The sequence below is a fragment of the Hippoglossus stenolepis genome, chromosome 19 (genome assembly GCF_022539355.2).
Source record: "Hippoglossus stenolepis isolate QCI-W04-F060 chromosome 19, HSTE1.2, whole genome shotgun sequence".
NCBI classification, from domain to species: domain Eukaryota; kingdom Metazoa; phylum Chordata; class Actinopteri; order Pleuronectiformes; family Pleuronectidae; genus Hippoglossus; species Hippoglossus stenolepis.
The window spans coordinates 2,010,219-2,029,623 of NC_061501.1; the positions used below are offsets into that span (position 1 = coordinate 2,010,219).

The 19,405-nt window shown below is 40.0% G+C and overlaps 1 protein-coding gene across 1 annotated transcript in view; it reads right to left on the reverse strand.

The window, feature by feature from the left end:
* Positions 1-107: 107 nt before the first annotated feature.
* Positions 108-19,405, reverse strand: part of vopp1 (VOPP1 WW domain binding protein) — a 30,168-nt gene continuing 10,870 nt past the window's right edge. Inside the window, exons 2-5 of the mRNA XM_035142721.2 lie at positions 16,791-16,849; positions 11,873-11,950; positions 10,733-10,866; positions 108-5,866 (exon numbers count right to left, since the gene is read on the reverse strand). Coding sequence (XP_034998612.1) covers positions 5,661-5,866; positions 10,733-10,866; positions 11,873-11,950; positions 16,791-16,849 — 477 coding nt within the window. The 3' untranslated portion in view covers positions 108-5,660. The remainder of the gene's footprint in view (positions 5,867-10,732; positions 10,867-11,872; positions 11,951-16,790; positions 16,850-19,405) is intronic.

Sequence of the window (19,405 nt, forward strand, 5' to 3'; positions counted from 1 at the left end):
TGATTCAGCAAACGGATTTAAAATTAAACTGAGGAACTTGCAGTCAATTTATTAATAGTTTTGCTTTGGGATGAACAAACAACATCAAGTTCAATCATTAGTCGGTATCACATTTTATCAGAAGTGAAGTTTATTTACATATTTCACAATGTATAATATTATAAATTGAAATACTCCAAAGGAGGGAGGACACAGGGTCAAGATGCTTTTGCAATTGCAGAATCTGTTGCATAGTTTGACATGATCAAACGGAATACATTTTCTAATATTATGCTATATGTGAATTCCAATATTAAACAGCCAGAGACCGGAAGAGACTCTGTTGCTGCCGGGGCCACAAATGATTCTAACACAGAGTCCAAACAGGCTTGGCTGTTCTCAAAAGCTGTTCCAACCACATCTGGTGCCACAGGGGGATTCCACTGGAGGACAGGCTGCTGTTATTTAAATGTACGACAACCTGGTGGGAAAACGTACACATTAGAGACTGTATGTAAATTCCTGACAGAAATTAATTTAGATAAAGTGCTGATAACCAAGTGAAAATTAGGTTTCCAATCTCTAAATGCAAAATATAACTGTAGGCCAGATGACTGCACTTAAATTTGCCATTGATATTCCTGGTTCTCACAGAATGAATTTTCAATCTAATTGTGCCACTGATTTTTTAAAAATCTTTTTCTTTTTACTTCAATAGATTCAAAGCCAAATCAATTAAAATGTGTAGCATCTCATAAAAGTAAATCACTTGGAAAATCAGTGACTTGGTATCTCATAAATGATTCATAATCATGAGAAACCTTCAGAATCTATGTGATCGTACGTAAATGATGGTAAAATATATTGTTTCTCATAATTATTGGACACTATAGTTTTAGGTACCAAGTCACAAACAGAATAAATTTGAAGTACGTATTCAACATTTTTGTTTTGTTTTGGCAGAGTTGATCTTCAATATTTTACAGACATTCATGTCAAAATTCCCCCTTTTCTGACAAATGCCAAACAAGCTTCTGTGAGATTCATCCTCGGAGGAGAAAAAGGTGGAATATTTGTTCTGTAAAAGCGATTGATCCTATTACCCATGTATCCACCAAGTTTCTTTGATTATTTTTACTTCATTTACTGTGCAACTCACAGAGTAAATGAAGACATTTTCATTAAATATCAACTGTACCATGTCTCTTAATTTTCACAGCCTGTTGTCCAGAGGCTGTGGAACCTGTTATGGCCACCAGATGTAACTGCAATAACTGAAAGTCCTCAGTCCACCTTAAGGAAGAATAGGCCTCATGCAAGCACCAAGCAGACCAACAGTTTAGTGGGACATGTAGACGTGATAAAAGGGAACCTGTCGCATTCTTCCATTTTTCTCATATTTACAACTTTCTTAAAGTACAATTAAAATTCACGTGTTCTTGTTGTACCAATAATCCAGAGATATTTTGCCTTCACAGAAACAAAACACTTGAGACTCCTAATCCTAAATTAAATTCAATTAAAACCTTGTTGTGTATGAAAGTGGAGTTTAATGCAGTAAGCTGAATGTCTGGTGCAGTGTTGGAGTGTGATGTGTGTCATGGCCTGCTGAGATTCTTGGATAAGGCCCGTGGTGCTTTCAGTGTGGTTGGTGCTTGTTGAGTGAACATGACTATGGGATGTCTGTGAGGACAAAGCTACAGAAAGAGCTCGGCTATCTGTTGAAACTACCACATCATCATCGTCCGAGTATTTATCGCAGCGAAAAACTCCAAACTGGAGCTAACATGTTCCACCCTTTTACAAACACACAGCACGGAAACAAGTCATCTGCAGATTCTCTGAACATAAGCAATAAGGAACCATGAGCAAGCACATGTAAAGTCAAATATAATTAAAGAGATAAACTTCATGTCATAGTTAGGAAACAGTTTGTTTGATATTTTGACAGAGGGAAGATTTGAACTTCAGTTGATTCTCATTAGATTTGATAAAACGTTATTTATCCTAATGTCATCTTGACAGTCAAAGTCATTTCCAGCCTCAAAATTACAGAGATTTGAAAAAAAACCTGAATTATCCAGTGTGAAATTGTGTTTAATTACACTTTTAGCTCAATGCAACTGTACTGCTCTTTTATTGTGTTACTGTGTTATTATTTTGTGGCTGTTTGTCAGTGCATGTCTGTATCTTGTTTTTGTCTTATTTTACCATATTGCCTTTAGGATTAATAAACTATTGTATTGTATTGTATTAAAAAGGTTAAGCTTCATGCCACTGATTAATCGATATCCAGGACCATATACCAGTAAACTGCAGAGCTGCTCATTAAATGTTTGTTTTTGTTAAAAATAAGAGCTCATCAGACAATAGGACATTTTCCTGATGACTTTTTTTTAAAAAAGGAGCATGATTTATTCATGCAGATCACTCAGTGCTGCCACTGGTGGCCAAAAGGTTACTCCCAAATTGTCTGTGTTGAAGAGTTAGATTAAGAGTAACACTGATATTGCACAAGTATGAAGCTACAGCCAATAGCCAGCTAGCTTAGTTTAGGTTAAAGATAATCTGCGTCTCAATTCAGGGGCTGCATCCTTTGTCTACAGACGATTTAAACAGTTGTGTTTAGTGGCCCATGTATACCGCTGTACGGTCGAGAAGCATGATACTCGAGCATCAGTCTCATCGCTTGCCAGCCCGGAAAGGATCACCTGTTGGAGATTCCCTCGGGAATGAAAGGACACATTTGAAGGAGCCGTCCACAGCCTGGTCGTACCTCTGTGACTCAGTCCGTCTTCATATGCAGCCTCTAAAGGATGCAGCTCCTGAACTGAGACACAGCAACAGTGGGGCTCTGACTGAAGGCAACAACAAAGTCTGCCTACCAACAAAACAAATTTCAAAAGCAGATCTGTAAGAAGGGACTGTCGCTCCCTCCTTCAGTCTCACTCACCACAGACACACTGAGTTACTTCACACCAACCAACAGGGGCTTGTTTGTGCACTTCACTTGATCTCAATCACCATATTGAACTCAACTATCAAACAGAGGTGTTCACGATAAATCACTTACACAATACCAGGGGGTGACTATGAAGAAATTGTTACGAGTAAGATTAAATAAACATATTTTACCACATATTTCAGGTATGAAAAGGCAGCCTGACTAAGGGCATCATCAAATAAGTTAATTAATATCAATTCTTTTAAATCTTAAGAAGTGTACATAAAGTCCTGATTAGGTCCAGTTCTTATCGTCCTCAGTTCAGTTTGGCTCCTCTCTCTCTCTCTGATTTTTTTCGAATCTCCACTTTGGGTTTGGTTTGCAATTAGCGTTTGATTTACCTGAGCAAAAGCTGTTGCCATGACAACTTTACCATTTATAAGTTTGAGATGTTCGTTTCAGCAACTTGGAGGAAAAGTGAACGTCGCAACCTCACGTAAAGTGTCGAGGAGACGATGTGATGTGAGCGGCCGTTAAACAGAACAGAGAGCGACAGTGTGGAGCAGCTGATTCTCCTTCACCAGGTCCGAAAGTGCACGCAGTGAGCTTCAGGGAAATAAGCCGAGTGAAGATCAGTTGCTTCCTAAAGTGAGCGAGGCTCTTGGCACGTAACACTCAGTGATGCAGCAGGAATGTCACATGAGGGATATGGATCAGTGCTGCAGCTCCTACAGCAACATCCCCCTCCCGGCTGCAGCATCTCACTCAGAGAGCAGGGGAACGGCCATTTACATTCACTTCCCTCCTTCCGCTCCTCTATATTTTCAGTTTGAGCACATACAGACAGGACGGGATTTATTTAGTTACTTCCCCTTTTACTGTTTACTCATTTGTTTCAATTTTATTTTTATTTTTATAAATGTAAGTGCAGTCAATGCAGTAGCACAAAGTGTGTTTTCATACCTGTGTCTTTGCTCAACTTGAAAATGCCAGTAAAGAAGCTCTAAACGCAGTTAGATATGTTCTGTTTGTAACACTGTTGTGGCAAAGTTTAAACTCTAACTACGTTCACATGGACACTAGTAATCTGAATATTGACCATATTCAGAATAAGACATTATTTAGATTATGATGTTGACATGAGTTGCGAATGGAATATTCCGTTCATATTCCGTTTGCTTGTTAAGGAGCACAGCCTGATTATGTAATTATGTCATTACGTCCAACGTTATTCTGCCAGTTTTAAAACCCCAACCTGAAAGTAGTTTATTTTACGATGATAACGTTTTCACCATTTTGCGTGTTTTATTTCTAATTTTGCTGAAGCTACAACTCCTTTCTATTTCTTCCTCTTGCCCAGGCAATGCTACATCAAGCATTTGGTAACTGCTGTGTGTCGATATCGCTAAATGCTGTGAAAACTTCAATAGGACATTATAATGCAAATAAGACGTATACATGTCTACATAATGCAACTAAGGTCGGAATAATCTCAGATTGTTTAAATTAAATGATTGCTTATTCCAAGTATGACCTTATTCAGGTTAAAGTCATCTGAAAATGATGTCAGTGTCTCATTCAGACTATTGCTGTAACCGGGTTAGAATCGGAATATTGACATCCATGACAACGCAGTCTCGGGCATTTCCTACTATCTCTATTCATGCAGATTTACTGCTCCCAAAAGCAAATCCAGTGTTTCTACAAAATGTGGATGTTTTCACTGCTGGTATGACCCGGCCTTAATATGCAGTAACACTCCCGAGTTCAAATAACAGTGGATTTTCCTGCAGCACACATGATCCAACTCTGCTAGTGATACAGGACTGATAGTGTTGCTGGCTCGATGCCACAGAATGACGATGACTGATGATCATGTCAGCTGCAGACAGCTGTTACCTTCCAGAGTAACGTGATGGTGAAAACCAACTGTTTTACACCATGAGCCAGAAAGTGTCTTTTCCGTACGCAGGAGCCAAGACTTTGCATTAGACACTGGAACAGCATCACTGTGTCCAGGTCTGAGGAGGTCAACTAAAAGCCTTAGTCAGTGTAACAGAACAATGAGCCACTCGCTGCTGTAGTGGCTCATTATACCGTTACATAACTGGACGACACATACTGTCATAAAAAATGCATCAGGAACTCATCATTTAGTAAAAAGCCCAGGCTGCAGTCAAATGCTGGATAGAGTGTCATGCGTGAAACTGTCTTTTAAGAACCGTTTGTATGTTGATGTGTTTCTGTAAAGTGTGTAATTACTTGTAATCAAAATTACCCGGCATTTGAATGCATTATGAGTTTGACAGGCATTGTTCTGTGTGCACAGATGGAGCAGCACAGGGAGGGAGGAGGGGAAGGTGACAGTGGGTAAATCCAAAATCTTCAGCTCAACGGGTCCATCGTCACTCGTCCTCAGTTCAACAGGGCCGGCACGCTCGCTGTACACACGGGTCCACAACTAACCAAAAGTAAAAGAGTCACTTCAGATGAAGCAATGTGCATGTGTCTGTGTGTCTGTGTGTGTGTGTATGCGGGAATATGTGTGTTTGTGCATCTAAATTACTGGTACTGTGCCTTTTGGTCTTTTCCACAGAACAACAGATTGTGTTTTCCAAGTTTTACATCCAAAAAAGAAGAGTTGCAAACATTTGGCAGGCTTCCCCTTCCTCTTCATCATCTTCATCAGATCTTCATCTTTCTAGTCAAGTTCGATCTCCTCAGCGGACTGCAGACGTTACTTCTTGTCGCTGTTTTGAAATATTTGTTCGTAGGACGGCGGTGGGTGGTTGCAGTAGGACGGAGGTGGAGGATAGGAGCTCATCATCATATGGGCGGAGCCAGGCTGTGCTGCGTATGCTGGGTGGGTCATGGTGATCCCTGGGTCACCCCCCGTCATCCCATTGACCCCGAAGCCCTGCATACTTCCTGGCTGCTGGGACACTGGAAAAAAAAGAAGCAAAGTGGTTAACATTTATCATCAGTTCACTTGTTTACAAATATGTATAATCTGTGGCTATATGATCATACACTGTCATATTTTATACATCATCAGCATCATGCTCTACTAGTTGTTCAGTTTATAATCTGAAAGATTTCCGTCTGGCTGGATTTATCGACACATGTGATTAATGGTGGTGACAGCAAATGTTTCGCCAAGTGCGAATGACAAATGTATTGACCATCGGGGGCAGCAAACACCCCTTGAGCTGGACTAAGATAATTGAAGTCTGAGAACATACCTGGCCTGAGATCTCACCTCAAGGCCCAGGTAGTTTCTGTCATTATCACATGAGGGAGGAAGAAGGAGAAGGAACTGAAGATGAAGATGTTTCCATTTTGTCTCAGCACTATGATCACACTATATACATATCTCTATACTGGCTTAAGAGTTCATTTTTGAAAGTATTCTACTCAGAGAAAATGGAAATTTGAACATGATGTGTTGAATATGGTCTCAACTGTCCTGTCATACTGCTGCTACTGCACAACTGACGCTGGATGTTTGGTGATAGGACAAAAAATGAAGTCGGAAAAATAATAGGGAAAAATAAGTATGTGTCAGAGAGAGAGAGAGAGAGAGAGAGAGAAACTGTGCAGTCAGCTGACCAGTGGCCTCTGGGAAACTGAGCTGTCTGCAGACATCCAGACAGAAGCTGTTACGGTGATGCAAGTATAAGGCAACTGCAGAAAATCCATTGACTTAAAGTCTTTTTTGAATTAAAGTTATTGAATGTGAAGCATTACTTCAGAACATGTCCACACTGACATGTTTTGGTTTCAAAATGCATCAGTGTTGCTACATGTATGCCCCCTTCACTGCACGGGAGTTTTTAATTGCCTAAATGTTGGAAACGCTGCCGGTTCGGTTTAAGTTCTAAATTTCTGACGTTATGTTTTAATCTGGATGGACAGAAAACGATGATATCACCCTTCTCCTCGTCTGATCAGTCACGACTCAACTAGTGGTGAGTACAAAGCGTTTCTAACACTGACTGTCAGTAACAGTTCCACTGTCATCAGGCTAAGAAAAGAAAATCCTGCTGTTCTCACCATTGCTGCTCCATGGTTGTATTATTTTCTGCAACAATCTGCAAGCCCAGTGTATGTGAATGTTCATGAGATATGAGATTTTATTTTTTTAAAGTAAAATCATTTATCTGGATGAAGAAAGAAAATTCATTTTAGAATGTTTTAAAACTAAAACATATTAGCGTGGATGCAGCACTTACTTCATCAGTGAGCACATGTTTTGTTTCAGTTCTTGCTGATGTCTGTGTATATCGGTATCTGCGTTAATGTTTTCCAAATATTTTTTTCATAAAAGATGTGCATTTATATTTCCATTTTATGCATAAAATGGAAATATATATTTTTTTCAATTTAGTTGTGTTTGAAATATCAAGCCTTATATGCCAATATATAGGCATCTGAATTTTTATTTAAAGCATATCTGTTGTGCTGATGAAAAACATAAATCGTTTACTTTTGTAAATATTGTTTTGCTAATGATTCAACATTTGAAAGTACATATTTTCATCATGCCCAAATGCCCTGCCACATCCCCTCACCCCCCTCCCCTCCACCTCGCCACACAGCACCTCAGTCCACCAGAAACCCTGAGAAAATCCTGTCCTATCTAGTTTCCTTCAGAATAGACTTTTACTTAGAGGTTATTATGGAGTTCTCCATTCAATTTCCTGCTTGGCTGCCTGACACAGAGTGAAGTCCCATTCATTTAATAGTAACACAATTAAAGACTTTATAGTGAGATAAGAGTTTTTTCTGCTGTCCTACTTTGCAACATCTCAAGTTTTAAATGGAACAGGACACAGCGCTGATGAGAACAAAACTGAGTTTTGATTAGTTTGTCAGTTATTCAGTTTAAAACCAATTCCCCTTGGCAGTAGAATCAAAAACACAGTATTTTGAAAGAGAAATAAACACTCATTTGAATAATGAACAAATGTCATACGCTAAAGATTTAGCTTCTGTGTACAGTGTTTACCAAACTCAGTAGAATTTCATCAGACAGCCTCCATCACACCCAATGTCTTGAATCCTCCCTTATCAGCGTCACAAAAAGCATTTCCACAAAACCTTTTGGTGAATAGTTGCCTTATCTGTCCAAATTAAACTCTTAACCCATCATATTCAGGTCCCATACTTTCACTATTACAAGACATGAGGTCTCTACATGAGATGGGAGTGGTAGTCACCTCCTGTGAGTCTGTGGACATTTCGTTTACAGCAGCAGACTGTAAGGGAAATGTAACATTTTGACCACAATATGATCATGTTAATTTCCTCTTTGATTGATCATGATTGAATCTCACACAATGTAACCTTGATCATGCTGTATCCTGTGCAACTGAATGAATCTTGGCCTGATTGCTTTAACTAAGGCATTGTTGTTGTCATGTCATCAGAAGATCCTGACCTTTGACTTTGTAACAACCCCAACCAGAGTGGGAGGGATGAGCCAAATGTATAAAGACAAAGAACTGTTTCCCATCGGTGTGCATATTACAAACTAACCTTTGTCGTATGCACCATGCTCTGAGCATTAAAGTGTGACAATACCGTAAGAGAATTGTGTCTCGTTCCTCGTTGTAAGAGTGGGATTGTAGAAATTGCCACGACAAGACCTATAAAGACGTATACGTCATCCTTTCAGGACTATTACAGTTAGTCTTTTCTCGAAATTCTTCCATTAGCTTTCTGGGATCCATTTCATCAATCAAAGTGCTGACTAATGCTTTTCAGTAGTCAGACTGTATATATATCAATGTCCATTTCTTAGCAACATGGCCAGAAGCAGCCGTACCATCCCCTTTCTGGATCTGGACGGATGAACTGATTTACTGACATTGGCTTGTTGGCTTTTCCATGTGCGCCAAAAGCTTAAAGGGATAGTTCACCCAAAAATGAAAGTTCACTCATTATCCTCTCATCGCTATGCCGATGGAGGGGCGGGTGAAGTGTACTTCCAGTCGGCAGTTCGAGCCCCAGTCTTCCCCATCTGCATGCCGAAGTGTCCTTGGGCAAGATGCTGAACCCTGAATTGCCCCTCATAGAACAACAAAGTGCTGCTAATAGATGCACTGTATGAATGTGTGTGTGAATGGGTGAATGTAAAACTGGACTGTAAAGAGCTTTGAGTGGTCATCAAGACTAGAAAAGCGCTATATAAATACAAAACCATTTACCATTTACTTCTTCAAATTTTAAAAAACAACAGAAAGGGAGGGTTAAAGAGGACTTATAGGCTTAAAACATGGTGTAAGTTAAACTGTTTCGAGTCGAATTCGGATGACACCACAGGAGCAGTATGGAGACATGTTATGTTTTTTTTTCCGTTTGAAGAATCAGTCACCATTTACTTCAACTGTATTAGATTTGGCTGTAACTGTGTATCCCTGAGACCACACCCACCCCGCCATCGGCATAGTGGTGAGTTGATAATGAGTGAATTATTATGTTTGGATGAACTCTCTCTTTAAAGAGTTAAAGATAAAGCTTGAAAGCATCACAGACACCCTCCTTGTGTTAATGCAGCTATTTCCAGCACTCTAAGTTTTATTAATTCATTCATTTATCAAACAAACTATAATCAGTGGGTTCATCATCATCAAATATCGCAGAAATTATCAGTAGATTTGATTGAAAATTACCAAACACATCCTGTGATATTTCACATCAGCTCCAAATAATAATATTTGATTTGGTCTAAACCTTTTTATTTTTATTCAATTTCTTTTTTCATGAAAGCCCTTTAATGGAGGAAATGGTTGATGGCTGCTCTATAAATAGATGTTAAAGAAATGAGGCTAGTTAAGAATAGACATCAAATACTGTGTCATATAATCTGTGAGTGCAGTGTCTACACACAGACGTCTCGTGGACCACAGCCGTGGATCTCACCAGCTTCCATTCTGGGAGAAAAAGATAATAAATGACCAAAACACTGGTGTAAAGTGCGGTTTTGTCAGTTGGGTTGTTTCTCTTTTTTTTTTGTATTGTGTAAATGCTTCCTTGAGGATCATAATTCTATTCATAATTTGGACGTTATCTTAATTAGTCCAGTTGCCAGAAAATATTCTCCTCTTACACATTTTTTCTTGTTGTCCTTTGTCCTACTTCTGATCTTACCGGCTATTTTAATCATTTTATAATGTTTTGTTGTAACTTGTTTTTTTATTTGTCTTTTCTCTCATCCGTAACATTTTAATTTCTGTACATATGCTCTATTGCTGTGTTATCTTCGAATTGAAAATTAACTATTCTAAATTAAACCTTATCAAATTTATTTAAATGGTTTCTTCTAGTTTGCTTTTCAACTCATCATTTGCCTTCAATTTTTAATTTTTAGCTTTTTAGCCCTAATTGTGTTTTGAAAGATACTACATTAGGGTACCACAGGGGCGGCTGTGGCTGAGGGGTAGAGTGGTCGTCCTCCAACCTGAAGTCTTCCCCATCTGCATGCCGAAGTGTCCTTGGGCAAGATGCTGAACCCTGAATTGCCCCTCATAGAACAACAAAGTGCTGCTAATAGATGCACTGTATGAATGTGTGTGTGAATGGGTGAATGTAAAACTGTACTGTAAAGAGCTTTGAGTGGTCATCAAGACTAGAAGAGCGCTATATAAATACAAAACCATTTACATTATATAAATGAAGTTTTATTATTCATTCTTATTATCATTTCATGTAGAGTGAAATCTAAAAACTCTTAACACAGTGAGACAAAGGCTTCTGTGACCTGGACTCACTGAACTTTGCCCTCACAGCGTTTGAATCTTACAGTACCTGGTGAGGTGACAGGGTGCCTGGTGAAGGAGACGTTGAATGCTGGCTCGTCTCTCAGAGGGGACGGATACATCCGTCTGCGGATGAAGAAACCAGCACCACAGCAGAACAGCACCCCCATCATCAGCAGCACCCTGTGAGAAAGAGAACGGACCTTTCACCAACCCAACAGCATGAGCAGAGAGACTCCAGTGTGGAAGGAGAATCGAGGACAGATCAATCTTAGGCTGGGTTTCAATTTAAAGTCCATGCGGCGCGTTAAGGCTGGGGTTTAAGAGGTGCATGATTATCTTAATGCTTTGTGAGACTACATCCACACTTCAGGCCGATTTATACCCGACGTTAGATACGTACACGGAAACAGACGGAGCCTTCTGTCCGTACTTTGCTTTGATTTCGCCGCTGCAAATTAACGTAGCAGAGACCAGACAGTTCGTGAATACACGCATTGGGGAACGTATGAACCAACTTAAGCGACATCAGCACGATTAAGTCGGTTAGAGGTTCTAAATGTTGGTTTCCATACATTTTTGGTTAATTGCCAAACCCTAGTATGAAGCAAAGCAAATTCTTTTTAAAGCAGAGAATATGACCTTAGTGTCTTAATACCTATTAGAACCAAATATTTCAAACTCTTACATGTTCAAATAGTCCCAGACCTCATATAAGAGACATCCTCAGGACAAGACTCAGGAATTTCCAGGCAAATATCAGTTAATTCCAGTGGATTCGACATGATTAGTAGATTCACTCACTAGGACTCGTGTAGATCTCAACTTCAGGGAGCCTGATGTTTAATAAACAAACATAAACTGCAGAAACAGGAGGTTTTATTCCCACAGTGTCTACACTCCCCACTGCCTAAGAGAAGCTGAGCACACAGAGTATAGAGCATGTTCCACCCAGTACTTAGGTGATTTGTGTAGTTTAAGACATGACATTTTAGTAATAACTGATAAGAACAAAACAAAGTCATTCTCATCCACCAGTGAAATGTGTTGATAAAGATGATACGGTGCATTTATATATTTGTAGGCACATTAACTGCGTCACCAAGCTTCTGAATTTTAGAATGACATGTTCACTGGGTATTTTAATCTCTCTATCTGAAGAGAAAACAGTGGAGCTGCACCAACTCACCAGAAATACCATAGTCTCTGGATGGACAGGGCCCTCACACAGCAGCGAGTCCCACAGCAGTCCTCATAAGAGCGACATCTGAAACAAAGAGGCACAGTGAGCCGTGCAGTTCAGCAACAGGCAGGGGAGGTTTACTGGTACAGCACATGTCAACAGCAAGCCAATAGACAGTGCTTCACATGGGGGCCATTAGCACAAAGACATATAAGACATGACAAAAGAAGGCATTTAGATAGAATTTAAAGAGTTCAATTGAGAATTCAAAAATAGACAGTAGATCAGAAATGTATTTTGGCCCCAAACCAATTTAGTGCTTTATAAACCAACTGTAGCATTTTGATGCTAATTCTTTGACACACAGGGAGCCAGTGTAAAGATCTGGGAGCTGGAGTGAGATGATCCACTGTCTTGATGTTAATGAGGACTCAGTTATCAGCGTTTTCAATCAGCTGCAGCTTTATGATCAGTTTTATTGAGAGACCTGTAAATACACTATTGCAATAATCAAGTCGTCTGAAGATAAATGCATCGACACGTTTTCCAAGTCCTTCAATCCTCCATATGTTCTTAAAGTGGTAACAGGCTGATTATCTAAATAAAATTACACCACCTGGCTTGGTTTATGGTTTCAGTTATTATTTTCAATTATCAATTATTGATTTATTCATTATTTTTCCATTATGTGGGGTAGTGGGATGATGAACAGTAGAGACTCGAGGATGGAGCCTTGGGGAATTCCACATAATTTGTGTCCACTCAAATGTGTAATTACCAAGTTGTCCCTGTTACAATAACACACAATAACACAAATACTCTCAAAATAAACACATGCTGTGCTCTCTGTACGTGTAACACACTGTCTAATATCAAGATGTTTGATGACTGTTAAATTGTATAGAGTCAGGGACAGAGTCACAACCAGACCCCCTTACCCATAAATAATTTATTCAACAAACTGATAAATGCGGTTCGATCCTCTGCATGACAAAGTGTCCTTGAGCAAGACACTGAACCCCCAATTGCCCCTATTGGCTGTGCTGTTCTCATAGAAAAAGTGCTGCCCATAGATGCACCTGGACACATGAACAGGACAGTACAGCATTAGTTTGCCACATGAGGTTTCTGCACTATGCAGATAACCTTGTTACAGAGAGACGTTCCAAATATAACAAATTCATTTGAGCAACACAGACCATATGTCAGTCACCGTGGACATGTGGTCCCAAAGATTCAATTCAATTTTATCTGTATAGCGCCAAATCATAATATACATTATCTATCAATCACTTTACATAGATGTCAAGACCTTAAAAAATACAGAGTAACCAGTAAACAGTTCCCACAACGAGCAACTACTTCCTGTCTCTATACTGTACAGGACGCAGAGCCTCACTGTAGTGCACAAGCAGACACAGGTGTAATGTAATGTAATGGTGCCATTAATCACATTTTCTGCTTCGTAAACTAAACTTTTCAAAGTTTCATCCTGGCGGCCAAATATACAGAACAGACACCAGCTGTGATTGATCAGTCGGTGGAGAGCTACAGAAAAGCTGCATTAATACAGCTGAAATAGCAACAAAGGTGTGCGTGCGTGTGTGTGTGTGTGTGTGTGTGTGCGTGTGTGTGCGTGCGTGTGTGTGTGTGTGTGTGTGATAGACGACTGTGGATAACCACCATGACAGCGCAAACCTCAGACTCACGGTGCTGTCTGGCATTTCAGCAGCAGACCTGGGCTGAGCGTCCCTGGAGGCCCCCGGGCCCAAAGCATGAAGTTCAGTAGAATGTTTTGCATTGAGCCACATTTACGACAACTCCTGCTGTATTCACTGCCTGTTCGCATTCATTAATATTCTTAGTAGCTACTCGAGGTATGGCAGAGAATTTAGAATCCATTCCAATCAGAGTTTTTCAAAGTTTGAATGAGTGGAATCTCAGGAGACCCTCATTTCAAAGTTATAAGATCTTTCATCCTAACTTTGAGATATAGTAAGTGATCAGATTAGTTTTTTCTTCTCAGGAATGAAAGAGTAAAAATTATAGCTTAATGGTATTTATTTTTATGCTTTTATTTGCAAAGGGAAAAACTCTAGAAAATGAAGTGATAATTATTTATTCACTCATATTATCTGTGTCAAATCCACCTTATCCTTGAATACCACAAATCAGTCTTTCATTTGCTGACCCTTATGACATAATCTTGTCTTCAGACAAAGAGACTGAGACACTGAGTTGAAAGAATAACATGAGAAATGAGCAGTGAGGCTTAAAATCCTCCAGCTAAGACTCTTAAATTCGGTTGCAGCTAAAGCGCTGCAGAACCGTGGAAAAGGCAGATGTGGAGGAAAAGATACGTTAAGAGTCTTACAACAGGAATTAGGCTAAAACCCTCTGAATGATGTGGTTCGGGCTTGAACTTAACAAGGGGCAGAGACATTTCACTTTCATTTCTCTGTGTGGGAAACGTGACTGCTACGGTAAGAAGGGTCAGTGTCAGGGCAACAGAGGCTCTTCTCCAGTCTACATCTGTCGTGTAGAACCGTGGGTTCATAACAAACAGTAATCTGATCAGTGAGGCTGCACCAGGAGTCATTAGACATTTAATGTATATGTAGATTGTGCGGCATCAGAAAATGGATTGAGATCCGGAACTAATAAATAATTGTTTAAAGTAACATTGTTAAAACTTTGCTACGAGTCACCTGTTGAGTACAAAGGAAAAATAAATAATGATTCTGAAAGTGTCTGAACAACGCACAAAGAGAACGTTACACCAAGCGTCCGAGCTAAGTGGGCTAATTTTTATATGTTTCAAATGATAAGGTCTTGGGGCATCATTAACCTTACAAGGTTTGACCTCCAAGAGATCCACTTGTTACCGAACCACTGGGATTCCGACCAATCCGACCAAATTATCTGTATTTAAATTGCACTTTTCTAGTCACGCCGAACAAGGGAGATGGGGATCGAACCAACTACTCTCTTGTCCTTGTAAAGTGTCTGGAGTAACTACTGGCAGCCATGAATGACAGCATCATCAATGACTGCTCCTTAATAGGTTAGTTATGCTATAGCATTAGATATATCAAAAGGCTTTTCTCCATGGAAAAGATGATGCCACTCTGACTGGCTTTAGCAGCTGTCACAGGCCGTGATCAACAGATGGTTCATCACCTGCCATGAAGGCACCAGACCGATTCCAATAAAGATTCCCAGGATGGTTCTGTGTAATGAACCATCTGGCACATCAGGTTAGGTTGTCCTGTACCCTTTGTTTTTTCCTGCCTGTCTTTATACTGAATATGCAATCTTCCCCACAAGCTGCGTACAGCTCCAACAACTTTCACCCAGAAGACAGGAAGCTTAGATGTTGCCTGAAAGGTGAAATCCAGGGCAGAAAAAAGTTTGCAGTTTGTAAAGTTTAAGAGCTGTGCACCAATTTTGACATTTTGACAGTGAAGCAATGTTACTTAAACTATAGGTTGAAATTTGGGTTTCTAAATTAAGGTTTCTGCTGGAGTAGCCAATTAAAATCAATGCTGTTTTGTCATTTAAGTTTTACTCAATCTTTTAATATACATTCTTTTCCTTCCTTTCCATCTTGAGACTGGAATCACAGCAGTGCTTCATGATATCCTCATACAGTAATATGGTTTATTCTCCGGGTTTAACCTGAGAGAGAAAACAGTTTGCCGGAGGCCGGAGGAGGAGGAGACAGAGAGTAGGAAAGGGAGGAGGTGTCAGAGTTGTTTTTCATTACTAAGGTCATCTCTCCTCACTGACACTCTGTCTCTTTCTCTCTTCCTCATCGCAGCTGAAGCTGTGGCCGGCAGCTAGAGAGCAAACTAAATGGATGAAAGTTTAAACTGTGGGAGAAGCCTGTCGTCTGTGTAATCAGTAAAACACAATGGGCCTCATTCACCAACCGTTCTTTGGCTTCCTCTTCCTAAAACCCACTTGAGGAAACACTCTTACTGAAGAGCTCATCTTACGCACACTTGATAAATGAAACACTTGTGTAAAACAGGCAAAAAAGAAAGAATAGAAAGTTCTTATAGAGATAGAAGACATTGGTGAATTAGGCCCAATGAGCTTCCCTCAACACAGTTTAACCCTCAATAGCTTTGAAAATAACAATATGTTGAACTTGTTCATGAACCCACATAGATTTAACCAAGAAGTCTCCATCAAACAGTCCAAACGCTGGCAGGCATACCAGACCTTCGTTGTCAAGGTTACAATATTAAATACACAGAGTGTACCAGCAGCAGGAAACCAGACCTTCTTCATTCAGTATTCATTCATAAATATTCAGTGTAGCTCATGAAACTGTCATAAAAACATGGTTATAGGTTGTGGAGCAGTTATGGACAGAACAAACAAAATACTTTGTATTCAATGAAACAATGAAAAGATATTGTGATCTAATGTTGAAATATTTCTTAATCTAAGTTGTTGTGATCACTTTAATTTCCTGCGTGTGTTTTACACTAAATGCATGTGCACATTAAAATGATGATGGGCCTTGTTTCCAGAAGAGCATGACCAAATATTCACTTTCCAATGTTTTTCTACGACTAGATGAAGACATTTGAAACACTTTTTGTTTTAGATTTGTTTTAGGCTTTATTACATATATATTACATTATGTTCAAAAGGCAAGAACTGATGATACTGTCTATCTTATTAATTACAAATAATAAGTATCTGTTGTAAAAGAAAGGACCCACATCATTAAGCAAATCAGTTTTCAACAGATCCCTTGTTCATCCATCCCAGACTTGTTGGATCAGGCTGTACAGCCAAACAGTGGAGTATCAAATGTCTGTGTAGTGGCTATAGAGATGGACAGACAAGGCTTTTGTGTGCAGAGTTTTAGTTTCATTGGTTTAAAGTTGTAGAACATCGTGGTACTTACATGAAGTAGATGGGGTATCCGCCTTCAAAATACCAGCAGTACTTTTTTGCCCCTACACACTGTAACAGAGAAGGACAGATTATTAAAGACTGACACTAAACACACACGCAATGAACAGAAACCACCCAGAGAAGATGTTAGTGATGGACAAATCTTTTCTTCTAAAACACAGGACACAGACAAACTGACACGTCAGCCAATCAACTTGCATGGATCTTCGCAATGACAGCGGACATGGGTCAGAGGCGGGGTTACAGAAGGTCCCCAGTATATCACAGAGCCAACATACAGAGAAAAACAACCATTCACTTTCACATTCACACCTATATGGTTACCTTTAACCGAACTGTAACCAAAATCCTAACTCAAATCTGCATGTGTTGTGGGAGGAAGCTGGAGTACCCAGAGAAAGTACACAGGGAGAACACTCCACCAAGGCCAAACCCGGATTCGAACCAACGACCTTCATGAAATGTAATTGCTTACTACTGTACCTCTGTGCGGCTAGTTAAAATAAGTTACTTAGTTAAATATCTTAAGTGGAAGCCAATTTGTTGTTATATCACATGTACAACAACTTATTTCACACATGTGTTGCATCTTCTACTAATCTATATTTATTTTCAGCACTTATTATCCATCCATCCATCATCTATTGCGTGTCTGGTTGGGGGGGTTCTCCTCATTGGCTCAAAGTCCACACTCTCCAAAACCCAGTCCTTTAACATCTCCATTGATGGTTGCCTGGTCCAAGTCAAGCCTTGGTCTAATTCTGGACATTACCCTCTCTTTCTGCCCCCATATCAATATTATCTCACGCTCTTCCCAGATAAACTCTTACAACCCCTCCAAACCATCCAAACCTCTGCTGCTAGGATGATAGGATCATTATCCACACCAAAGCTACAGGCCTCATCCCACCACACCTCATCCAGCTTCACTGACTTCCAGTCCAACAAAGAAATCTGAGCTGAGCAGTAATATGTACTGCTCAGCTTTAAAACCTTCCATTACCAGGCTCACCATCACACCTGCTGTACCTTCTCCATCCACACACCAGTGCTCTTCCTCGGCTGCTCCTCTCTCTGTCCCCACATTTTAACTCAGCACTATGGAGCTGCTCTTGTTGAGATATCTATGTTTTACCTGTGTCCTATGAATAATATCAGCTGTATAGTCCATATAATCAATAGTGCATAATACAAAGTATAAACTGTCACTGTAGCCTGTGTAACTGAAACAACGTGTTTATGACAGTTGGTTCCTCAAACAAACTGTGAGCCAGAGAGGTGGAAACAGGAACTTGATACCCAGACAATACTTTGAATAAGCTTATGCTACAACTGTTAGTTTCTTAGAATGATGTCTAGACTGTTGACTCAGAACGGGCAGGGTCAGGCACAGGGCACAACCTCAGAGAGAGCGACAAAACAGGAACCAGGCATAGCAACTGACTGGTAACCAAGCACATGAACATGTGACAATCTGATAGTAAAATACAGTTTGAAGTAAAGAATCTGCACCGCTGTACATTGAGGAAGCAGCATATATTAGACCAATTAATGAGTCTCCAAAAGAAGGACCTCCTCTGTGCCGCACCCTGGGTCTTATTATATATACTGTGGACTTCGGAAGAAACGGGGCTTCTTCTCGACATGATCCAGAGAACCTGGTGACGTGTCCGGCAGAACCCCAGAGACTCTCTGTAAGTATTGTTCTTATACAATAAACTTGATACTGTGAAACTTTTGAACATGGATCTTGTCTAAATCATTGCCTTTCCCACTTGAACCTCGAATCCACGAACACGACGCTGTCCGGTCCGGACGGGACCGGGCTCGACACTCTGAGCTTTCTGTCACATCCACAGCTGGACTCTATTGGACTGTTGTAAGACTGCTGTGTCTTTGCCCCTTCATCTGATTTTCACCTTGGTTTTACTTTCTTGTGTCACATGTTGTATTGGCAGGTGTCTGCATCTCCTTATCCGATTTGAACACTTCATTTTAATCATTCATGTGTTTATTTGATAGGATTATTGATACGTATCCTTGTGTAGAAATATAACGTTTTATTATTATCAATAAAAGTCTTTGCTTTAATATTTCATTTTCCATATTATGTATACTCGATTTTTTCCAGTGAATTGATGATGATCACGGCTGGATGTCTTGGGTCTGTGTTTCAAACCCGTGAATTGTGGCCGACAAACGTGTCCTTCCAACCCCAAGCAACCCGGGCTCAACTGGGTGGATCCTTCCCAGCCCAAAATATCACAGGGTTCATTGCGCTTCAGTGACAAACTGTTTTTAAATTTAAATATCCGCTTTAACTCACGTCCTCCGAAGGATGCTCACATAAGCTCCGCACCAGCTTAATGACACAGACTATTCATAGTTTGTTAGGATCCTTCAAGATGGGCTTTTCACAGGAAGCTTTTCTGAGCCCCTTTCATGAAGCCCCTTCTGGTATGAGGCAACATAAACAGAAAATGGAATCATTCATATAACGATTTGATGGTCTTACTGCTTTGCTTTAAGAGTCACATCGACCCATTCACATTCACACAGCGGGGGTCGTCCACTAACCATGAAGGTAATCGTTCATTCTCCAGC